General features: G+C 44.6%; 1 protein-coding gene across 2 annotated transcripts; it reads right to left on the reverse strand.

The window, feature by feature from the left end:
• Positions 1-1,779: 1,779 nt before the first annotated feature.
• Positions 1,780-19,877, reverse strand: map3k4 (mitogen-activated protein kinase kinase kinase 4). 2 transcript variants are annotated; one of them, XM_079168648.1, is made up of 26 exons: positions 19,719-19,877; positions 14,324-14,514; positions 12,732-14,191; positions 11,944-12,204; positions 11,569-11,721; positions 11,281-11,438; positions 10,945-11,061; positions 10,749-10,848; positions 10,500-10,583; positions 10,145-10,414; positions 9,906-10,055; positions 9,382-9,543; positions 9,071-9,204; positions 8,307-8,385; positions 8,113-8,191; positions 7,329-7,422; positions 5,457-5,557; positions 5,282-5,362; positions 5,000-5,191; positions 4,841-4,911; positions 4,632-4,748; positions 4,384-4,543; positions 4,141-4,263; positions 3,709-3,815; positions 2,313-2,492; positions 1,780-2,165 (listed from the first exon to the last, which is right to left on the reverse strand). In XM_079168648.1, exons 1-26 carry the CDS (start codon positions 19,748-19,750, stop codon positions 2,145-2,147), a joined length of 4,677 nt encoding a protein of 1,558 aa, XP_079024774.1. In that variant the 5' UTR covers positions 19,751-19,877; the 3' UTR covers positions 1,780-2,144. The 2 variants fall into 2 exon arrangements, with proteins under 2 accessions (XP_079024774.1, XP_079024775.1); XM_079168649.1 differs by lacking the exon at positions 19,719-19,877 and adding an exon at positions 19,441-19,536.
• Between the last annotated feature and the right edge of the window lie 212 nt (positions 19,878-20,089).

The raw sequence follows: 20,089 nt of genomic DNA on the forward strand, positions 1-20,089 counted from the left end.
GTGTTTCTTTACTCTGAGTTTGTCCAACATCCTCTTGGATTTCTTCCCGGAGGTTCTTATGAGTATCCCTGTGGTCCTCCAGCGTTTTCTGGAAGACAGAGACACAAAAACATAAATACATTACAGACACTCAGTCATTTAAATATAGAAAATCATGTCATTTGACTGTTGCAGTTTCCAGCTGTGTACAGATGGTAGAGTTTTTCAGGTCCACTTCTCACCTCGATATCTTCTTCTCCATCCAATCTGCTGCTCCTCCCAGAACTCATTGTCTTTAACTCTAAAAGCCAACAGAGACAACTGAGCCCCTCAGATGGGCTGTAATGTCAAAACCTGAAGACTCTTTCATAGTTCCCGCGGACCGTGTAAACACCAATCCACCTACAACCGTCTATATATCATAAAACAAATAATAGTCATCAGAATTTTGAGTTGCATTCATTTCAAGTCAAAGCATGTTTGCACTCATTCAAATTTCAACTTTGGAGTATGAAATAAATGACTTCCATAGTTAATTCATATGCCACTATATCCTTATTAATAATCACTACAATTGGTGAGTCATTTGCAATTACAACTAATACATGATTAAGGGTTTTAACAACAAAACAATGACTTAAGTTTGGAGGTGCAGAATCTAATGTTTTAAACCACGATCCTAAACGTATCTAAAAAAAACAACCTTTGTATTAATGAGTGCACAGGATTTTACCTCTTAACATGTCTGATCTGGTTAATTCTTTTGCTTATTTTTAATCACTTTTGGTTGTTGTATTTTGCATTTCTGTAATAGTCTTTATTTCATTGCAGTCATAAACATGTTTTTGTTCCTATAATTCAACCACGTAAAGCACTAAATAATAACTAATAAAGCTTATTATTTTGGTCCAGATACTCTGCAGTCACTTCACCTTAACTTGTTTACCATTAATAAAGCCATAAGTAACAACTTCTAAACGCTATAAAACAAACTGCATAATATACAGTGGTACAAAAGTTAATTCACTGTTGACAGTAGGGAAGCAAACCAAGTAAATAATGAGGTTCCTCTAAACAACAACTTGACTCCTTACATACCTGCTCAGATGTCAGATCATGAAACTGGACAGTAAGAGTTCCAACGCAGCGAGGAAAGACGTTTACTGTTGTATCAAAGAGGAGCTACCTTCCTATGTGGTCGTAGCGTAATACCAATAATAATACGTTTTTTTATGGTGGAAGAACACAAAACAAATTTCATTTAAAAAAAACAAAACGATTGGTTTATTAATATTGTTTGTACATAGCAAACACTGACAGAGCAGCAGAGGACCAGAAGTTGTGGTGAGTGTCAGTGTCTGGTTCTGTGGATGTTTTGTGTTCAGCAGCAGGGAGGGAGAGCAGGCCCCGTTTCTCCTCTGTTGGCTACGCTCCAGTCACATGAACAGCTCTTTACCGGCGACCAGTAGACTTGAACATCGCTCCAACTTGACATCGACTCCTCAGCAAAGGCGAAGAAAAATACATTTAAAGAAAAAAAAAAAAAAAAAAAAAATCCTTCCTAGTGCCCGCGCCAAATGACACGGGATAAATTAATTTGGATATTTGGATGGTGTTCATTTCATAGAAGGTAAACCAGCCTCTCTTTCCATTCAGTGAGACTTGCCACACCCTTTTCAGCCTCAAAAGGGCTACGATTCCTCCCTCCTCTACTCAACAGTCCCTCGGGTAAACAGTTTAAAAGTGCCATAGATATAACCCCCCCCCACCCACCCATCCCCTCCCCATTTGTTTAAAAAAAAAAAAAAGTATCCCTCATTGCTTTTTGAGAGGCCTTTTCACCAGTGAGGACAACAAATGTGGTAATAGTTACTTTAACTTTACAATATTGTTTATACAAGAATTAAAGCCAATCCTATTCTTACAGTATGTACAGTACAGTCCCCCCCCCCTCCCCCCAGTCCATGGGTACATAAAGACAACCCTAAACTCCATAGGTCCAGTTGTCCTCTGAAATGATATTGTATTAGTTCCTCAGTTTAACTCCATGTGCCTTCAGCCGCAACTTCCTCTTCTCCACGTCCACGGTTCTTTTTTGTCTTTAGCCAACAGCATGTACAGTAGTGCTTTCATTTGTAAACGTAAAAGTCGCAGAGGAGGTCCGTTCACTCTTCATCCGTACAAACCTGAAACAGACAAAAAGATAAAAGCTGTAGCTGTGGGCATTTGTGGACGACAAGCCATGACAGTTCACGTGTTAGGTGTTTTGCGATTACATTGGGTTTTGGTCTGGCAGGACTCCTTTAAAAATGTGTGGCCTCGTAGCGTCTCACCTTGACAAACGGGTGGTCTAGCAGCATGCTAGCTGTCCAGCGGCGTTTGGGTTCGCTCTCCAGACAGTGACCGAGATAGTCCTTCCCTTCTGTGCTCAGCTTCTCCGGGATGGGGGGTTTATGGCCCATGCCCACTTTGTACATGATCTGGAAGTTGTGCTCATACTCGTGCCAGGGCCTCTGCAGGTTGAGACAAAAAGGGAGAACATGACATCATCTCCTCCGGTTGTTTTTGGTTCAGTGAATTTCTTGTGGTGGTAAGAAAGGGGGAAATAAATTAAAGTATGTGGACAAAACTTTGCCTTTGACAAGCTGTTCCATAACTTTTTACCAGCTATTTTAAATAACCCAAACAACCACTAGCATTTCACTAGTCTGGAAGAGGCGGTTTTGCTAAAGGCTGAAACAGTTATCAATACTGTCTGCCTTCCTTTGACGGTTTCCAGCCTGTGGATGGTGAATAGCGCATCCGTTTGATGAGGACACTTTTTTGAAGTAGTTTTCAAAGCTGAGATAGCTCATTATTTACTTGTGACGGTTTATAGGCCATTTATTACAACTAGCATGCCTGGGTATATCGCTCATCGCTTGTTCGACAGTGAAAACACAGCGTCATGTTTATTGCTGTGGAACATCCATTGTCTTAGAACGCTGACATTTTAATTGTATTTAAGGAAATACCATCTTGTTTGGATGATCTGGCTGGAGTAATATTAGTTTACCGTAAATTGATTGCAGGGAGAGAGAGAGATCGACGGCTGGGTGAGCTAGATTGACTTTTAACGAGAGAGAGCAGCAGCAGCTATGAAATAAGTCAGTGACTGCATCTGCATTCTTAACCGTTGGTACATGCTCCCCACACAGCTCCAAACTATAGTCAACACAAAACGCAGGGTGAAAGTGCATGAAAACCTAAATCCTTTGATTTCAGGTGACGTATTTAATTAGAATTGTCATAGACACCGACTTATTTCTCTCTTTTACCTGTGGTATTCTATACCTAATAAAATATCCATAGTATGGAGTCTGTACTGTGACCCCAATGGCCTGTTGTGATTGGCCCAGACGTCACACGATAGCAGCAGAATAAATGTTGTCTTTCTTTTTTAGAAAAGGAAATGGAGGGTAATATCTTTATTGTATTTTTAAATGTTAATTTCAATCATCACAAATAAAGGTTAGGAACATATATGTTCTCCCAGTCATTTAAAATGGGCAAGTTGTACAAGTGGGCGTTGTGGGTGAGCCTAGTAACAGAGTCAAACAGCCAAAATAATACAAGTATTTCCGCCCCGCTTACATCATGGTGTACTTGCAGCATAGGAAAATTACAAGCCGGTGTGATTTAACGGATCTATGGCTAGGTCAAAATACATGACGCACTATCACTCCTTACCTTTCCAGTCACCATCTCAATGAGAACGCAGCCCAAACTCCAGATGTCCGCTGCTCGTCCATGACCTTCCCCCTTTGCTCTGGTGATGACTTCAGGGGCCATGTATGCTGATTTAGACATAAAACGAGTTATTAAACACTAGAATTTAATCATCAGAGATACACTATGCAGGTTTAAGAAATATGATTACATGTGATCAAAAGGGAATAAGATTTAAATATGCATACCAAACAAATATATTAAAATGAAGATCATTGTATCCACTACACAAGTTAAGGAACGGGTTACAGACACCACGCCCATATATGAACACACTTTTGTAATAAATCACAGCACGTGGGTCGACATCTATTTGGTGAAAGAGAACAAGTTAAATATCACGCCACAGTGACCCCTAGTGGTGGCATCCAGACACAAAATATCATTTCTTACCAGCTGTTCCCAGTGTGCTGTTCACCTCCCCTGGCATGGTGTGAGTGTTGTTCCTCAACTTGACTGAACAGCCAAAGTCACCGAGCTTAATAAGGCCAGATGATGTCAAAAAGATGTTGGCTCCTGTTATAATAATAATTTAAAAAAAACAGAGAATCAACAGTGGGAACATGGATGCAGAGTTCACTCACAATTTCCTGCGTATCCAATAAGAAAAAGAAAATAAGAGCGTGTGAAACGGACCCTTGATATCCCGGTGGACAATGCCGTGTTCATGGAGGACATTGATGGCTGTAGTGATTTGTTTACTGTAGAGCCTGATGACATGTTCCTGCAGCCCCAGCCTGGACACCTCCTCCAGAGTGCCCTCGTCACAGTACTCCATGAAGATGTACATCTCCTCCTACAGGTGAGCGCACGAAAGGTTAGACCAAGCTGCTTCAGTGTGCACCATGTGATGCCCGGATCAAAATAAAACGTGTGCATCTTACCCGATGGAGCTCCACTCCAAAGTATCGCACCAAGTTCGGGTGTTTAATGCCTTCGAATATTTTCAGCTCATCTGCAGTCTCCTTGATTGTTTTGTGATCGTTTGGCTGGAATCGGATCTGGTTTAAAAAAAAGAAGAAGAAGACTTACCGCTGCAGATCATATTATTATTTGATTTTTGTAACTATGGAATTGGTCTTGCTGTACATACCTCCTTCATAGCCATTAGTTCACCAGTGTCAACGTTGATGCAGGTGTATACCTTCCCATACTGGCCCTCACCTGTTATACAAACAAAACATTGCATCACTGCCTGTCTGTGCGTTCCATGACACACCTCATAACCAATGCAGTCAGTAGGTAGCCGTACCTATCTTGTTGCCCCTCTGCCACTTGAAGGTCACCTTTCGGAGCCCGACGTGCATGACGTTGTCGTAGGACTTGGGTGTGTGACACACTTGGCCGATGATGTTGCGCTGCTTCATCACAGCGTACCGTTTGTCCTCAAACTTGCGAATGGAGCGACGGACAGCCTCCATGGGGCTTTGCCGTGCTGCGGTGTCTGAGACGGGTGGCAGGAAAAAGGATTTAGCATTTATTATTTTCATGTTTTGTATGTTTTAGTCGATCCAACGTCACTTAAAAATCTCACCCTTGGACTGGCTGATGAAAGTGCGGAGCTCCCAGCTTCGACGAGCGGCGCTGTTGGGGTCTCCCTTAGGATAGGACGGCTCTGGGGAAAGAAATCAGAAAGAGAAAATTCAGCCAATTAGAACCTTTATATGCACATGTGGATTAAAATAATGCACAGCGCTGAATGCACCCACCTTCTCGGTCCTCTGTGGGGCTGGAGTGGCGACTCAGAGATTTGAAATGCAACTCTGCTGCAACCGACGACAGGCGGTCATTTTCATGGTAACTGGATCCCCTGCAAAAAACACGGCGGTCCAATCAACCTACTGAGTCACACAGCAGGTTTCAGACCCATCAAATACTACACGATTATAAGCTGCACAGTGAGTATTAGGGTTTCAGGACACTATAAAAAAAAGATGATAAAACCATATGACCTTTTAGGAGAAAAAAAGAAAAAGATTGAGCAGATTCTTAGTATGCGTTTGGAAACCCATTAACAGTTCAGCATGCACCAGAGTCATTATACAGCTCAACACACACTTAAAGGTTAGATCTCCAGAGTGCATGTTCCCGATTTCAAAAGCACGAATAAGCCCAAAATCTAATGGCAGTGAATCACCAGCATCAAAGCAAGACTAATGTTAATAGCATTAAAAGCAGAATATCATAGCCCACTCATTCATTGAAGTGTGTTTTTTCCCCCCCATTTTCACACCATGCACAACAATCACATTCTCTCCCTTTGATCAGTAGCAACACTTATATAAAGTCATTTGTCTGATTTGTTCAAATTTAGCGGGGTTGTAAAAGCTACATTAACACTTATAATGCTCAAAAAAACTGCTTCTCCTCGTAAGCAGTAATCTGAGGTTTTTCTTGAATTTAAATGATTTTATTTTGTAGCTTACATCGATGTCACGCATATTATTTAGATGCACCTTCTAGCAGCACTTCTTTTATGCTGTAGCAAGTTAAAATGCTCACATCTGTACAGCCATGCTGAAATTGCAGCATCGATGCATTAAAAAAATCCATTAAATTCAAAGTAAAATTGCATTTCTGGTAGAATGTGAAGGGAAATGCCTCATTATTTAGTTGAATAAAATGTTCCTGTAGTCCAAAAAGCCAACGCTTTTGTGCAAACAAACTTAAACTTCTCTAAAACTACTAAAGATTGAAGCCAAATATAAAAAAAGCCAGGAAATGCTCAATTTACAGAGAATGGGAGACTGACTTTGTGGACATGGCAGTTAATCCAATATATGTCTGAATATATAAATCAAATCTATAAAACCTAATAATGGAATAAAAACAAGTATAATATAAAATATATCACTTCATTAAAGCGCGATCATAAGCACAGTGTTTCATTCTTTATACCTTTTGAAATTCACTATTATAGGGCCTGCAAATAAAATATTACAAAACTTGAACCCAAAGTATTGTGTGCTCCTTCAATTTCCAGCAGCCTTATGTTAAAAGTCAGTGACGATGGCTTTGGTTTTGGCAACTGAGGCTGTGTTTTGACCGCAGTTTCTACCAGTTGACTTGGGGGCAAAGCTACCTGACGTCATTGGGGCTGCTGCTGGGTGCTTTGGTGTGGCTGTGTTCCCCCGGGCCCTGAGGGACTGGGCGAGGGCCGTTGGGGAACAGCTGGTTCCGGAGGTCGCAGGGGAGACTTCGAGAGCTGTGTGGTGAAAAAGCAAACTGAGGAGGTCTGCCTAGGGAAAGTACGGTGGCTTGAGTGGGAAGTGTGGAGATATGTTTGTGTGTGGGTGACTGGGTGGCTGGTTGAGGGACAGACACACACACACACACACACACACACACACACACACTCACTCAGACACTCTACAGACTAAAAGGACCACTGACATACTCAGAGCTCACACATACAAAACACAGAGAAGCTGGCGTCAAACATAAGCCCACCAACCACAGTGCAAAGACATCGGTACACATACAAAGCAGAGCCGATGAGGCATAATGAGCCATGCAGGAAAGAGTATTAAAACACAGTGCGCACACAGACTCTTGTAAAAAGCTAAACTAACACCACCTACCTGAAACCTTCGTTATTAGGGATAAACAGATTGGGGTTTGGTGGGTCACTATGGCAGCGAGGGACCTTTACAGGACGAGGACTATTCCTGGGAGCTGAAAAGGAAAACGGCAAATGCTTAGTTTGGTCACCCCACCCAGAAAAAGGAAACTCTGTTTATGGGTTGGGAGAAATCTACAACAAATGAAAGATCACAAGTACCACCATTAATTCTGCTGTAGGAGGGCTAAGTGCTCATGTTTTTACAGGTTCTGTCACCACTTCATTGTGTTGCTTTACTCCGTCCACACCAAAGAAAGACATTTAGTTCTAGTAGCAGTTGGTTGCCTACATATCTTAGTTTGCTCAGACTTTAGACCTTTTCCGTCAAGAAACTATTTTAGCCACATTTGGTGGTCACCTGTTGAAGCATTATATTTCTATAAACATTACTTTAGTAATGTATTAAATGGCAGGAACAAGGCTGTGACATTCTGCAGTTGGCCTGTTTTTATTATGTATAGTTCATTTTTTTCCCACATCTTTGTCATCAGTAAATGTTTGCTGAGCAAACATCCTCTTTTTTCCAGTCACATCCTACTTCTACTGTTGGCCACTGAGCGTGGAGTTGCTCAAAGGAGTCGGAGTAATCAGTGCTCAGACTAACAACCTTCAGGTCGCGTCCATGCTTAGTTGATATGTTACAGTTGTGCCTGTTTTATGTAACAGCTTGTTCCCATGACACAGAATGTAAACGCGGAAATAAATCCTGAACTCCAGAGACGTATCGCAGAGGAGCATCTCACCGATGTACAGGCCAGTGACTGGGCTATGAGGTTTTCCAATCACGTGTCCAATACATTCATTCATCAGAGCTTGTAAATTCTGCAGAAAGACAGATAAGTTCACAGTCAATAGAGAACAAATGCAACATATTCAAACCATGCTTGTTGGGCAATTTTTTTTAAAACGACACATAGAAGAAAACAGGCAATATTACCAGGAAGTCATCCTCAGGCAACGCTGATATAAAGGCCGGTTCGATAGCCTGAAGAAAGTCAAAACCCTGAGTCGCCCACCTGTCGGTTAAACATGGCAGTCAATCAGTGTGGCCCCAAACTTCACTGTGTATCAGCACGTTTTCAACAACATTCAGGTAATCATCAAAACTTAAAGTTGATACACAAATATGAGATGAATCAGATGCATGTTTTTGTTTGAGAAGCATGTCAGTTGATTGTATTAATCACACGTCTAACAGTTGTGATTATATATGGAATAGGTTTCAGTATCTTCATCCTTGAAGACTTGTAAGTAGCTCCTTGTGTTCTCATCACACGGAGCTCAGTAACAGTAGATAATACGGTGGAATAGTTTTAAATATATAACACAGATGACTCGTTCTCACTGCCAAGTGTGCCTATTTTTGTTTATGTCTCCAAAATGTTACTGCTGCAGTTGAATTCCATAAAATAAGCTTACGGCTTTACTCTGTACAATGTTGCCACGATAGCTTGTTCTGGCTAAACGCAAAAGCGTGTCTTTTTGATCAATAAGGTCAATGCCAAAAACCAGAGGGCCTCACTTTAACTCTCTTGCAGCAATGCTACAGTACGCCTCACTGAGCACCAAACTCAATCCCTTAAATGCTGCCTCAGGAACGCCACACTAGCTGGCAGACTCTGTGCCGAACCAGAGGGCAAAATAAGAGACAGAAGTGAACTACTTATGAATACGCTCAATTGATGGAAGGTAAGGCCTTACCTGGGCTTGGTGCCTCTGCCACTCTCACATTTGGTCAAGACATAGGTCATCCATTTGCGGGCAAAAGTTATGTAGCGTTCCCCAATCCTCTGCCTGAACTCCCCTGACATCAGGCGCACCACCTCCTTGTGGTACTGCAAATAAAAAAATCGGCACACCGGAGTATATTTAATATTACAGCCTCAACTTCCCTCGATCTGATGACTTCACAACTAATTCAGTCCTTATGTAGCTTTATTGTTTCATTGCAAATATAACCCATAACTATAGATGTGTAGCATCTAAAGCATGTGCTTCTGTGCTACAGTTACCTCAAAGGCAAAGTTGTAGCCCTGTATCATTGCCTCTCTGTAGTACTGATGCAGAGTGGCCGACTCGGACTCCTCCACCTCTGCCTCAAACTCTGTGGTGAACATGTACTCCACTCGGTCGATGGCAGTGTTGATCTTAATGCATAGCTGTAGTGCCTCATCCTGTGGTAGGAGAAGAGAGAGCTTTATTAGCATTTTCTGATAAAAAGATGATGTTGAAAACGTAAACGTCGAAGTGATCAGTGGAAGCATTCAAAGCTTAGAACTGACAGCACCATCGTGAGAACATGTGGTTTCATGCCTCTGATTGTAACAGATGTGAAAGTTTAGCAACTTCCCTTTTGAGAATTATTTCTAAAAATCTGGCCTCATAGTGGCCTGGTGTCTTTTTCACGTAATGTTAATAAAGCAGAAATTCAGGGTAAAGTAGGGCACCAACATGGACCTCTATTTACAACAACACATTAAAAAAAAAAAGCGTTTATTAACGGGTTAGAAATCATAGCGTGTGGCTACGCAAGTACCTTGAGCTCCTCCAGAGCGCTCGCGATGAGAGGCTGACTAGATGTCTGCTCCCGGCTAAGAGTGAGCACATCCTCCATGGATTGCTGAAAGACCTTTCGCTGGGCCACCAGATGAGCCGATTGCATCACTATCAAGAGTATGTTCTCCACCTGAAAGCACATCGGACCAATGGGAGGCTTGTAAACACTGGGGACACACACGTATATACACAGAGATTTAAATTAAAAATGTCACAAACCGTCATGGCTCTTAAAGTGTCAACGGTTTCCATCTGGGGGACCAGTTTGAGCAGCTCTCCGTCCCACTGAGCCCAGTCAGAATCAGTAGTGGGGTCTCCCGCTCCGTGTTTACTCATGAGCAGGTAGGCATCCTCGTCTGCAATTTCTTCGGGCTCTTTGGAGCAGTCTTTACCGACAGCGGCGTTGAGAAGCTGCAGGATGAGAGGCCGCTGGTTCATCAAGCCACAGGGGACAAACACTTGCAGCTCCTCCAAGCCTGGAATCTGAACCTGGAGAAAAGAAGAAGGAGGTTAAACGTAGAACAGAAAAGAAAGAGATCAGATATGTGTCAACTTGACAGAGAAGCAACCGCACCTTGACATAGTTTCCCTTCTTCAGTGCCTCCAGGAGACAAGTCACCCCGTTAGTGAAACTGAAAACTGCAGCGACTTCTAAGTCCTGCACAGAAGTAATCAAACAAAGTGTGTGTCAGAACAAACAGTCCCAGTTCTTTGGTGAGCAAATAAAAAAAAAAAAAGACAGGGTCACAGAGTAACTGCATAGTCAGTTCTGTTGTGGCTTTCTATTTCAAGGGAGTGAAAATTCTTCACTCCTTTCTCTCACCTTGCGAAGCATTTTGGCAAAGCCCAGAGCCTTAGACGCTCGCTCCCTGGCCTCGTGAAACAGCTCTTTAAGCGACCGACTGGTCTCGATAACGGACCGCCTTGAAGTATCAAAAAAGGTTAAAAAATTAAAACACCTCCACTGGGCCAAAAATAATAACAACACACTGACGGAAACAGAAATTATTCCCCCTTACCTGATCTCATCGGAGGCGGTGCTGTCATCCGCACATTCCCAGAATTCATTACCACTCTTTTGCAAGCCGGCATCAAGGAACTCTCCAGTGGATTTAAGCAGCATCCCGGCAATATCACTGCAAACGAGCAGAAGAGTCCTCAGTTTCACATAAATAAGAGTAACACTCTCAAACGGATAAGTTCAGTCTTAAAACAATAGCCAAGTGCCCGTATGGTCATTCAAACAGGTTTCATCATTTCCTCCTCAACTCAAATACAAACTTGTGAACCTATCATTTAAGTGAAAAAACAACAATCACATTTATCTTAGTTTGCTTTGCAGGTTAGTGACTGACCAGAAAAGCTTCCCAGACTGGGCCTCCCCTCCACGGATGTAAGGAGTGATGACTTTGGTGAAGTTCCACTCCTCCTCCAACAGGTTCTTTAAGCTGTGAGAGGCCTGAGGCAGCTGCTGCAACATCTGGATCCAACTGTGCATGTAGTCAAAGTAGACCTACAAAAAACAGCGACAGACATCAGATAACCACAAGTCACATTTCACGCATACAAAATTCACAAGTTTTTCTCGTCGATTTAAACTCTGTAATTTGAAGTAGTGAAGGGGGAAAGGTTAGGAGTCCTACCATAAGCATCTTGTGAAGGTCCTCTTCAAACTCGTCAATATTGGCATTTGTCTGCAAGCCCTGAGCATCAGCCACCACGCCGCGCAGCATGAACTGATAATACTGCTTCATCAGAAGACCACCTTTAAGAACCTCCTTACACTCGCGCACCAACTGTAGAGCACAAATAACACATGAAAAAACATTAAGATGAGCTCCTATATATGACGTACCTGTGAAGTATTACCGTCTTCAAGGATAGTTCTGGATATTCTCACTATTTCTTAAATGAACTAAGCTTAATCATTTATTTAATAAGACAGAGGAAGATATATGTTCATTAGATGTGTACTTAAAAACTCAAACACAAAAGTGAGTGTTTCAGCAGCTGCTTGCCTGTTTGATACTGAGCAGTGAGGGCTCTCCAGCAGGCCTCTGTTCAAGTCGCAGTTTAAGGCATTCGTGGATAACGTTGAGAAGGACTCGGCAAAGCACGAGGAACGCCGGCCGGAAGGACGGGAGGTCCATGTCCAGCAAATCCTCCCAGGAAACCTGGTCCGCTCCGAGCTCTGGGTGAGCCGGACAACTGCAGGACACATGGCGGGAAAGCTCTGGCAGGTAATCACTGTACAGCATGGGGTCTGGGAAGTCTGCAAACTGAGGGCGGAAGAGCCCGTGAAGGGAATTCAGCATGTATTACAGAGCACCATGGTTAGTATGTTAACAGTTGGCTAAATAATACTGCCTTATAAATTCACATTCCTCTTTGTAAGTTTACAAGTGGAGGACAGTATGTGAACCTCCACAAACTCAATGACAGTACTCTCCTCTGAACTCTGTTTTTCTTTTACCAGCTTGTGTTTAAACCCCCTCTGTTGTTTATGGCCCGGTCTTCTTTAAGCTCCAAATGCCGTTTCCTCAAGTGCCTAATTAACTTACTAACATTTGCACTACAAACATTACAATTAGCTGCTTGACTGCTTTTGCTCTCCACTTAAGTGTGCATGCGCAGAGCCAGTGAGAAAGAGAAGTCTACGTGTTCACTTATATAGACGTATAGATGTATGAACATTTACTGAATTAGCTGTAATAATTACATATTTAATGATTCGATTTATTGAGGATAAATAAAATTAATGGTAACCGTCACGTGTGCAGGTAAAAAAAAAAAACGAAAGCCTTACCTCCAGTTCAGGAGTGTGGCGGAGCAGCGCTGCTCTGGACCTCTGCAGAGAGCGGTCCATCAGTTTGTGCAGTCGGAGGATCAGTTTACGCAGCCCCATCTGTTTCAGAGCTTTATCCACAAACGGCCTGTAAATGGCTGTCGGGCGGAATACTCCTCCTCCCGCAATCGCCTCTGCACTTCCTGCCGTTGCAGTGGGGAGAAACTCCTCTTCTGACAACAAGCGGGCAAATTTAGGAGTAAAGGAGGGAGACAACTCTGCCTCTGCTACACGTCCCAACATCCCCTCCTCCTCCTCCTCCTCCTCGTCCTCCTCCTCCTCCTCCTCAGCATCCCTGTCCTCTCCATCGCTTTCCGCCGTAAAAGTGGCTGTCGAGTCATCCTCCTCGTCTTCCTCGTTCTCCTCTTCTTCGTTGCCGCGGGAGCAGCGAGGCGAAAGGATCTCGAAGACGGGCCACCCGATGCGGGACAGATCGTGGAGGCCCAGAACGGTGGCCATGACGCGCAGCTTCTGGTTGAGGTCCTGGGTGATGTTGAGCCACAGGCAGAGCGCCTGCACCCTGCCCTGGAAGTCTCGCGCTGCATACTTTTGATATTCCTTCTGCAGGGCCTGCAAAGAGGGGTACAACGCTTCCACGGACTCCAGCAACTCAATAACACGCTTGACCTGCTCAAACGCAAGCCGCTGGCGCTGAAGGTGCTCCCTGCAATCAGCGCCGGAGCCCAGAGGCTCTGCTGCGTTCATCGCCGGTGAGGGGTAGGCGCTGAAGCCCCAGGGGTCTACTCCACAGTGGTTGGTCACCGCTACAGCAGGCTCCCGCTCCTCTCCACAGACTAGATCTGGGACAATCTGATAGCCCTCCTGGATTGCTTGAGACCCTGAACACTGGGCCCCTCTCAGGCTGGCATAGTTGACCTTAAATTGCAGCACCTCCTTGATGATGTCGGGGATGGCCTGGCGGGCAGTGAAAAGAAAAAGGTCCTGGTCGCCGGTGGAGCGTCGGGCGTGCCACGCCTGCAGCTCCAACCAAATGACCTCGTTGTTGTGACCCATGAAGGCCATGTTCTCCAGGCCTCTCTGCTCCTTCTCCTTCCTCTTGGAGGACATAGACGTGAGCTTGAGCAGCAGACGCAGAGTTTCAAAGAACTTGAGGCGGTCGGCGGGACAGTCTGTCCTCGAAGTTTGCCGGTGGGTCCGGGCAATGTGGGGCATAGACACGGGAAGTTTGCAACTGCTGCAGCCCAAGCTCAAGTAATGCTTCCTGGGATCCATGTTGAGGGCACCGAAAGGGCTCGACTTTGAGAGCGGGTCCAGCATGAAGGAGCCTTCAAACGTCTTCTTGTGGTCTCTCTCCGTGGAGCGTAGCGTGGCCCTCTGCTTCTTGCCCTGCTTGTAGCTGTGCTCCTCAGGGGTCTCCGCCGGCTTGGGACTCTCTTTCGGGGCAGGTGGGGTAACTTCCACTGAAATAAACACAGAAATGACATCCCAGTCAGCACAATGAAGTTAAAACTACATGTAAAACAAGGTCAAATATTTTAAAAAATATATATATTTTATATATCTACGGGAGTCAAATAGATGATTTAACTTACCCTTGTTGGGAGACCGACCAGCACTCCTCGGCTGGCTGTTTCGTTGATGTTTGCCAGACATGCGTTTCATCTGGCGGGAGGTATAAGGAGGTGTAGTGCCATACATAGCCTCCTCTTCCTCGCTGGGAGAGTCCCAGGAGTCATCCAATCCAGAGTTCTGTTGGGATGCATCTTCCACTGGCTTCGCCTGCCTGTCGGCATTCAACGACGACGTGTCAAAAACAGACAAACTATAGACATGAGGTAGCTTAGCATCTTTACAATACGCACTGTAACCAGGTGGTGTTAACAGCAAGCCTGATGGTTTGCATTATCAAACTATTTCAGTCGTATCACAAACGAAAGCAAACGGAATGTGTGTGCAAGGTCAAACAGCGCTGGGGTTGTTTGTATTCATAACAGAGAGTGCAGCAAATCTCCTCTAATGCCCACGGCAAACAGGTTGCTAAACTGCAACCAGACTGAATGTCTGCTGCTACCTTCCGCAGACTGACGAGTCGTCTGTCCTCTGGAGCCTGGCTGGCTGCCTCCCAAACGTGCTGCAGCAGCAATGCTCTGTGCACGACCACGGCCGCCCAGACGCAGGATAATAAGCTGTGGGTTCCCTGCTGGCACCCACTCTCGGTCTAGGTAAACATACTGGCTCAGCCCGAGAGGGAGGAATAGTAGCCCTCATTAACTCTGAGGGTGAAAGTCTGCCAAGTCATCAACCATGCTGCACAAGTCAAGATTCATGGAGGACCGAGACTCACTCATCAGTATGTAGAATGTGTTCGACCGTATGCACACACGATGCTGCAAAACAGCATGTGTTTATATTAAACCTGGAGCAACAATGAAGACGGTCGCTTAACAACATTCTCACTGTGAATTTGAGGTTATGAAAGGCTATAGTAGAATATGTTGCACCTAGTTCTGCAGAGAGGAAACACTATAATCACTTGAAACACTTCCTTCTGGGCAGAAAAGAAAAGAAAAAAAAGAAAAGAAACCAAGAGTGCGTGCAGCGCGCCTTTCCAGATTAAAATGTCACAGCTTTGTTCCCTAATGCCTTTCTGAGGGGTTTTTAACAGGATTAGAGAGACGGGTTGAAAGGTCTAACCCCACCAACGAAAACAAAAAGAATAAGAAGAGGAGGGGGCATTCTATATGCTTCTCGCCATGTGTCCCTTCCATCGATCATCCGAGTGAAAGGCATTCCCCAGCACGCGCCTGTTTGCATCTGTGTAGACGGAGTTGAAAGGGGCACACTCGCTGGGGGAGTGAGTGTCAAGAGAGGTGGGCTGATCTGCAAATCACTGGCTTCGGCTTTTCAAGCAGCCCACATAGAAAAGAGTCCCGACTTCTATTGCCCATCTGCCCCGCTGCAGGATCCGTCTCTATGCGCACACACACACACACACACACACACACACACACACACACACACACACACAGAGTCCCCGGGGAGCAGCTGTGTGACTCAATGCGAGGCACACAGACACCTGCTGCAAATCCTGCAACTTCAAATGCACTAAAAACTCAGATGCAATGACGACTTTGGGAACATACACACTACAATAACAATAACACAAACAGACTAACTCTTGCTTGAAAAAGAACACTTGTGTCTTAATCAGTGTGTTGTATGGGTAACTCTCAGTATGCAGGCACAAGAAAGCACAGCAAGCTATCGTGTGTGTGTTGCAAAAAGGCATTTAGCACAACGACAACAGACAAATTGCGTTGCTTTTGTATCAAGAACCTGCATAGAGGAAGAAGATTGCGCCATCAACATCCTACTGTGTCAATCAAAAGGTACGATCAGATTGTGCACACATTTGTAAACTACCCATCCGGTATCTGCGGACAGAAATAGCACATGCATGCGAGAGGGAGCGAGACCGGGTTTTAAAAAGACTTCTCTACGCAGAATAGCATGACTGGATCACTCAGGAATGACAGCGGAACCGATGACGCCACCATTGCCGGTTGTTTTGTTTGGTTACCATGAGACACTTTGAGCACAGATTGTGTTGCTGCAGTAAAGACTGCGCAAATTCCTCCTTTTTTAATTATTAGCTTTTTTTCTCCTAAAAACCGACTCGCAGGCCCACACAGAGAAAGTTACAGGCCTGCAATGCCCTGCAGTTATCCATAGCAGCGGCACTACGGTCTTCAAGCTGTCCCCGGAGAATAATCACTGCAGATGGTGTCTGGCTGGACTCAATGGCTCATCTGATGGCTCATTGGGGGGGCTGATAAAGGCCAGTGGAATGCTACGGCCCCCAGGCAGAAACACTGAGTGCATAATAAACAGCACAAAATCGAGAGTCTTTTCTGTATGCAGTTATATTAAGGGCTGCCAGAGAGTCAGGGGGGGCCTGACCTTTGACACAGCCATCCACACCATTGTACCAGAAGGGGGGGGCACTCTATTGTGTAGTTGTGACACGTGGCCCGTGAGGCCCACAGCTGAATAGCACACAGCTGGTTAGTGAGCACACTTGCTCACAATGGCCAAACTAAAAGGGGATTTTTTTCAAAAAGAGGAAAAGGAGGAGACGGAGGCCGGGGTTTTTGTAAGAGCACACACTCTACCAATTAGGTCATGCTGGCATGACTGATGCTCGGTAGGCTGAATCCAGATTTTGATTACCCCCCCACTGTAAAAAGGATGTGTCCGCTGGCTACTAATTTCAGTCAAGGGATAACTATGAGGCAATAGGAACATAAAACTTATTTGTGCACCCAAATCTCCATGCAAGCGTAGCTCACACTTGCACGAGTATGCACCTCTGAGCTCTGCCTGTCTATACCTGACAAACACGCAGGATGCAGCTATCCAAAACTGCATCAAAGGCAGAATTGATGACAGGATTCAGACAATGAACACGATGTACTTGACCCCACCCTTCTCTGGAACAGAGTATGATAACAGGAGTGGACCTCTCAACCTCTCCTACACACAACGAGGCAAAGCACACTGTGCATGCACAACCGAGCTTCTGCAAGGCATGGTACTACATGAAACAGCCACATAATAATTCATAAGAATTAGAAAAACAGTGCGTTTCTAATGCACTGCTGTGCTTTTTTTTTTATATATCTGGCCTTATAAATCACTTGACACCAGGGAAAACTCTCAGTCTAAGAAAAGACAGACCGTACAGTACCAGTGGAAGCTCTTGGCATTAACCGAAACAAGTCACATGATGTAGCGTATCTAAATGAAGACACTGGTTGCAGAGTGTGGGCGGCAGCGTGTGGTAAATGCAGTAATGGCATGTTCTCACCTAATGACACTTGCATGGTAAGTGCTGTGCAGACAGCAGTCTGCTCCACCTATGAAATGTAATCTGAAACTGGAGAGTCTTAAGTAACACCTTTGTCAGTTTCAACTTGCGTTTCAGTTTCTTGCAGTTGCGCGCATCGTAAATGTCCAATCGAAGAGATGAGCATGACGTTACTCTGCAGAACTTAGCCATCTTTTCTTTCCTTCTCTGTGACGATGATGTTACTCCAGTAGCACATAAGTAACACCGAGTGCCTTAGCTTTAGTAGTGACAAAGAATCCTTTTGTGTAAAATGTGAAATGGCAGATGAGAGTGGCAGAATGTGAGAGCAGCACTACTTTCTCTAAAAGCAGGTGTGGGCAGAGACAGGACGCAGTTGGGAAATGCTAGATAGAGGACAGTCCATCTGTATTCTACCGCCTGTGCTCCTGGCAGATGAAGGCATTAATGAGTTTTACCCATGAGCGTCTCCAGGCAGCGATCCACTGCCTTCTGTTCACCACATCCTGAAATCCCTGGAATGCTTGTAAGCCACAATGTCTTCAGACCGGCTTTGAGAACAAGACATTATTGACAAAGGACCTCTGTACTTGCTAGCGATAGGCCTCAATTGCCAAGCAAGCACATAACTCATCTTTCTTAGAATAGTTGTCAGTTTGAACCAACCTCACACATTCCGCGTTTACACTTATTGAGTGTACGGATCTCTCCGTTACAAAGACTGAAGGCCTCTCCTATACTTTACATTTGTAGGCTCATTGGCAGTTCATGCTAACTAGTACAACACTGCCAAGGAAGGCACAGAGTCAGGGCTCTCCGGAGCATGCTTTACCTTTAACCCAAAACTTTGTGAACACAGCACACACGGATATAAACATGAAAATAAATCTCTCTTGTAATCACGACAACTTGTGACACACATTTCCAGCAACAGCATGACTCAGTATTTTTTCTCAATGCAACAATGCCTGACAGTAATTTACCAGGACAAGTATTGCACAATCACGCAAGCTGTTTGTGTGTCCACTTCGGACTGAGGCTGCAAGGAAGTAACAACCGGCTGCTACTCAAAACGAGACATTTCAGCAGATAACAGATCCAACGTGATACATGCCCTCAAATACACTCTGCAGACAGACCGTTGCATGTTGAGTAGAAGGGAGGAGAGGGGAAGACATAACAGCAGATTCCTGGGGGTCTGTTGCCAGCGGCCAGGGGCAAACAACGCCGCATTTCGATTAGGAGATGCGCACATATGACAAAGAAAAACTGTCTGCCTGTATGCATTCCCCAGTGAGATTGCAGAAAAGTATCGTTCCGTAACCTTGTCGTCTAAACAATAAGAATTCATGCAGCATGATGAGACATTTGCTGCTGCACATCTATTTGCACAACATATTTGAGAACAAAGTTATAGACCTCTACGAGGGACAACCATCCAAGTATTGAATTTGCTTTTTCATAAATACAGTAAGTGTTTACTGACCGACCACCCTATAACACAACTCAGCGTAGGGAGTGCGAGACAACAACAGGAGCGCAAAACCATGTTAGATGATTAACGTGAACAATAACAGTGGAGCAACATGCTAGCTAAAGACAGCGAAGTTTGCGCTTCGGTGTTATTATGAAATGCATGGTCTGGCACACTCAAATAATCGAAAACACACTTCCAAGTCGACCTTACAAGCCCACATTGCAAAACGTATCTAGCGTCAGCGCGGTCAGTTTCTGTCAGTGAACTTGCGGGTGAACAATAAAGTGAAAGCGACAGCTAAAGTAGCTAGACGTTAGCTAGCTTGTTTGACATGTTGCACGGTGGATAAGTGTTCGTTATGTTACCTTATCATTTGGTGAGCATTTTTTTTCTTTCTCTCTAGCAACTGAGAATCAGACAAGAAGATAATATCTGCAACAGAGTACGCCTAAAAATGTTCCTCCAAAAAGTTTGCAACTCCAGTGTTGCAGTTAACTGCACGCGTATCACTATTTGACAGGAAGTGGACTTCTAAGCGATGCGCAAGCGCTCCCATAGCGCCCGCTGCAGTGTCACGCTCAGCTCCCTATTTGGCAAGCGCGAGGTCCTGATGGTGTAGTGTCTGTTCAACAAATTCGCATACCTGCTGGGCTTGTTACGATCCGGAGGCTCCATAGCAAAGCAGTGGCTTCTTGTTCCTTGCCGTGCATGGACTAAACCATGTCTAAGCAATATCAGACCGACTTTGCACCGTTAAATCTTTGCAAAAGAGGCAGGTTTTTGTCTCTTTAGAGCACTTTCTATCCGCCGGCACAGTTGACTCTCGCTTGTGCGTATGCCGTCGCCATCTTTCCAACGTTCATTGAGGAGGAGTGCTACGGTCTTGCATTACTACGGCAGCCCGGATAGGTCATATATGGTCATTAACTGTGCAGGGGCCCCAGTGCTCGTGCTTAGAGTCACTGGGAATCAGTTATCATATTATCACCTCTTGACCGATATTGTTAATTATCA

Source organism: Pholis gunnellus (genome assembly GCF_910591455.1).
Source record: "Pholis gunnellus genome assembly, chromosome: 11".
Lineage (NCBI taxonomy): Eukaryota > Metazoa > Chordata > Actinopteri > Perciformes > Pholidae > Pholis > Pholis gunnellus.

Bases quoted from the DNA above. Each gene is read 5' to 3' on its own strand.
- map3k4 (XM_079168648.1), bottom strand. From the start codon at position 19,750: ATGGAGCCTCCGGATCGTAACAAGCCCAGCAG. The intron at 5,363-5,456 runs GTGGGTGCATTC...TTCTTTCCCCAG, and splicing joins CCCCACAGAGGACCGAGAAG to AGCCGTCCTATCCTAAGGGA. The intron at 4,264-4,383 runs GTCCGTTTCACA...TTATTATAACAG, and splicing joins TGTCCACCGGGATATCAAGG to GAGCCAACATCTTTTTGACA.